The 4,101-nt window shown below is 36.1% G+C and overlaps 1 protein-coding gene across 1 annotated transcript; it reads left to right on the top strand.

Moving 5' to 3' along the window:
* The first annotated feature begins 1,261 nt into the window (after positions 1–1,261).
* LOC147492957 (uncharacterized) lies at positions 1,262–1,903 on the top strand. The gene has a single exon (XM_086567706.1). The coding sequence runs from the start codon at positions 1,262–1,264 to the stop codon at positions 1,901–1,903; it is 642 nt and encodes a 213-aa protein (XP_086423832.1).
* Positions 1,904–4,101: the final 2,198 nt, after the last annotated feature.

The following is a 4,101-nucleotide window of genomic DNA, read 5'->3' as shown; positions in this document are numbered from 1 at the left end:
TGGATTAAAAATAAAATAAAAATTTCTATGCTTTATATCTATAATAACACGGAGGGGTAAAACTGTTATTAAAAAAAAGTAAAAAGGCTGGGCAAATTTATTTTGCCCTTGAGGGTTACTAAAATTGAAATCGTAGGTTACTTAATGCTGGAATTTGTCCTTGTGAGTTACTAAAAAAAATGGTGTCCTCTAGAGTTGTTTTGGTCCGAAATTGGTCCTTTAGACTATTTTCTTGTTTTAATATAGGCATACAAAAATATCAATTTTTACAGTATGTATCAAATATATTCAATTTTGGTTGCGATTCGGTAACTGTTGGGTTTTGACTATTTGGTTTGACTAGTTTCAGGTTTTAATCAGTTCATGTTTTTTTTTAATCAAGTGGAAATTCTATTGATAACGAGTATTACAAATTAATTAGGACAAGCATGCAACAAGTTGCGCCACAAGTCCTTTATGAATAGCAAATCCTATCATTTTAAAAACAAACTCGTTAGAACTAGTTGTCATAACATTACTGTCCATAACTTTCTGAAGTCTCTTGAGAAGTTCAATAGACTGTTGTTCCAAGAACCTAAAAGTGTTGAAATTGAACGGAATAAAACAATGTTGATTAGCCCTACAAGCTTCCTCATGCTTCTCCATCTTCCTTGTCGTTGCTCTTTTAGCTGCTTCTCCCACCTCAAAGTCACCATTCCCCAACCCTACTAATGGAGAGACTCCAGTTACATCAACACATGCATGTTTTCCCTCAGACCAACTGTAAATGAAGACATCCGCATGCCAAAGTGTCGATCTGTCCTCATTCGGATCAGTGAGAAAGTTAACAAGAGCCTTTTTCTTCACTTGTACCTCAGCCTTCCAAAATGCATCGCACAAAATGTCTCTAACTTGATCATGTTAGTATTTAAAAATGGGAAAATGTCTACAATGTGTTGTATGGTTCCTAAAAGCATATAATCTACTCTTTTTGCATACAGGGCAAAGGCCACCATTAGAGTATAGAAGAATCATAAGACGGTATCGAGAATGGCACGATACTCTACCTCAAAGTCATATCATAATACTACCTTGTTCATCATAAATTATGGATTATTTGTGTTAAATTCAAAGCGTTAAGTTTAATTAATTTGGTGAGCATCTATTTTTTGCAGTACATGATGTTCCCAATGCATTACAACCCCATGCTTTGTTTATGCCTATCCTCAACGGGTCAAACTTTTCAGACTGGTATGAACATATTCAATTCCAATTAGGTTTTATGGACATTGATTTGGCACTCCAGCATGAAGAGGCCGCTGAACCCACTAATGAAACTAATGATGAGGATTGGGCCTTTTATGATGCTTGGAAAAGGGCAAACATGCTTAGTCTTGGATTTATGAAAACCATGATTGCTGGAAATATTAAATCTTCGCTTCCTAAGACTGAAAACACAAAAGAATTCTTGAAATCTGTGGAAGAGCGTTTCAAAACCGTTGGCAAATCCCTTGCGGGGACTTTGTTGGCCCAGCTGACCACTATGAAGTATGATGGGGTTCGCAGGATGTATAATCACATCCTAGAAATTACGAACCTAACTGCAAAATTGAGAACCTTAGGGTTGAATGTTGAAGAGTCTTTCCTTGTTCAGTTTATTATGAATTCCTTGCCTTCTCAATATGAACCATTCCAGATCCATTATAACATCATTAAGGAGAAATGGAATGTGAATGAACTGACCAGTATGGTTGTTCAAGAGGAGACAAGGCTTAAGCAACAAGGATTACAAAGTGTTCATCTTATGACTCAAGCCTCAGGATCAGGACATAAAGGAAGAAAGCCTCAAAATGGCAAGAAAAGGGCTCCTCACAGGGATAAACCTGCTCATGCTCCTCGATCAGGTTCAAAAGAAGGAATATGACAATAAGCTCAAATTCTGTAAGAAGGAAGGACACATTCAAAAAGATTGTTAGAAAAGAAGGGAATGGTTCGAAAAAAAGAGGTATGTCTTCTTTTGTATGTTTCAAATCAAACCTTACTGAAGTTCCTTCTAATACTTGGAAAGTTGACTTTGGTGCTACTGTCCATGTTTCTAATTCTATGTAGGGATTCGTTACGACCCGAATCACAAACCCAAATGAGCAATTCATTATGATGGGGAATCGAGTCAAAGCTTCTGTTGAAGCTGTTGGGACCTTTAGACTTATCTTAGATAGTGGTTTTCATTTGGACTTATTTCATACTTTATATGTTCCATCTATTCCAGAAACCTTATTTCATTTTCTAAATTTGATGCTGATGGTTATTCTTGCTCATTTGGTAACAAATGCTTTAGTTTATTTAAGAATTCATGTCTAGTTGGTTATGGAATATTATGTGATGGTTTATATAAGATGAAACGTAATAACCACTTTGCCGAGACCCTTATGATCTTGCATCCTAAAGTTGGAACTAAACGTAGTCGTATGACTGACATGTCCTCCTTCTTGTGGCATAAAAGATTGGGGCATATCTCCAAAGAAAGAATTTAGAGATTATTAAGAGATGGGATTCTTGAGAACCTAGATTTTATTGATCTTGGAGTGCGTGTAGATTGTATTAAGGGTCAACAAACCAAACACACTAAGAAAGGTGCCACAAGATGCTCAAGTCTCCTTGAGATCATTCACACTGACATTTGTGGACCATTCACCACTCCATGCCTTAGTGGTGAAAAGTACTTTATCACTTTTGTTGGCGACTTTTCACGTTATGGATATATCTATTTGTTGCATGAAAAATCTCAATCAGTGGATGCCCTTGAGGTGTACGTGATCAGTCCCCAAATGTGTGTCTTATTACCTTTACAATACTTTATATATGCCCTGCTTGTGCTTAATGAACAATCAACTTATAACTTTTGCTATCGTTTGCAGGATACAGACCATTTATGATGCATATTCCTAATACGTGCAGTTTAGCACAAAAATGATGGCTATGCTTGGGAAGATTCCAGTTGCGGAGCAAAGTTACCAGAAAGTTAAAGTCAAAAGTCAAGTCAACTGTCAAAGTCAAAGACTCAAGGCTGAAAGCTAAAGACCCAAAGACCTAAAGCAAAAATTAAGACTTCTCTTATGTGGGCTTAGGTTAAGGGCCCATAAGTTTGTTTCTAGAAGGAAAGGTATAATTGTAAAAGGTGTCCTATATAAACCAAAGTTGTAGAGAGAAACCATTCTAATATTTGGTCATTAGGAGTAGGTTAAATGTTTTTAAATTAAATTGTTATTTCCTTATTTTCTATTTTCATGTTCTTTAAGCTTTAGTGTAAACCAAGTTCTTAATCAATTCCATACAAGTTTTCTAATCAATTTAATACAAGTTTTCTAATCATTTCAATACAAGTTTCTAAATTATTTCAATACAAGGTTAAGATTGAGAGTAATTCCAAAAGCCAAGTAGGAGAGAAGGGTTACAAAAGTTAGTGTTTTATCCATCACAAACCTTCCTCTAGTCTAAGATGAACTTCAACACCCTTCTCACCACTATCAAAACTTACTCTTCAAATGGCGCCTCCGTCATGGATTCTTATGGGAAGAGGAAGATGGAGAAAAGCATCAACCATTGAACCCTTCTTCTCAATCTTCATTTCAAATTTTTAGGTTTTTTTTTAAAATTTTCGCTACTGATGTTTCGTTTTTGTGTGTTTCTAGTACTTTTCTGCGCAAACGGAGCCCGACAGTAGCACGAGACGACCCACCATAACTTGTTATAGAAAACAGAGTGCAAACGGAGAAAAAGAACCCGCGCCACGCTGCCACACTCGCACCTGCATGCGAAACGCGCCCGCGTACAACACGCTGCCGCGAACCATTTCCTATCGGATGCGAATGACCTGCGACCGCGCCTCCTTTGACCCGCGCCGCGCCTCATTTTCATCAGATGAAGATTTTGTTGGTTTAGAATCTTCATATGTAAGCCCACTTTAATTTTCCATAGTCTGTTTAATTCAACTGTTAACTATTAGTAGATAGATTTACAAGTTTTTAAGTTTTCAAAAAACCAAAAATTCAATTAAAAATGTATTTTAAAAATTAAAAGTTTTTAATAATTAAAATAAATTTATAATTCATTAGCAAGATT

This window comes from Coptis chinensis, chromosome 6, assembly GCF_015680905.1.
Source record: "Coptis chinensis isolate HL-2020 chromosome 6, ASM1568090v1, whole genome shotgun sequence".
NCBI lineage: Eukaryota > Viridiplantae > Streptophyta > Magnoliopsida > Ranunculales > Ranunculaceae > Coptis > Coptis chinensis.
This window is presented reverse-complemented; position numbering and strand designations above follow the sequence as displayed.

Coding starts and splice junctions, on each gene's coding strand:
- LOC147492957 (XM_086567706.1), top strand. CDS start 1,262: ATGGACATTGATTTGGCACTCCAGCATGAAGAGGCCGCTGAACCCACT.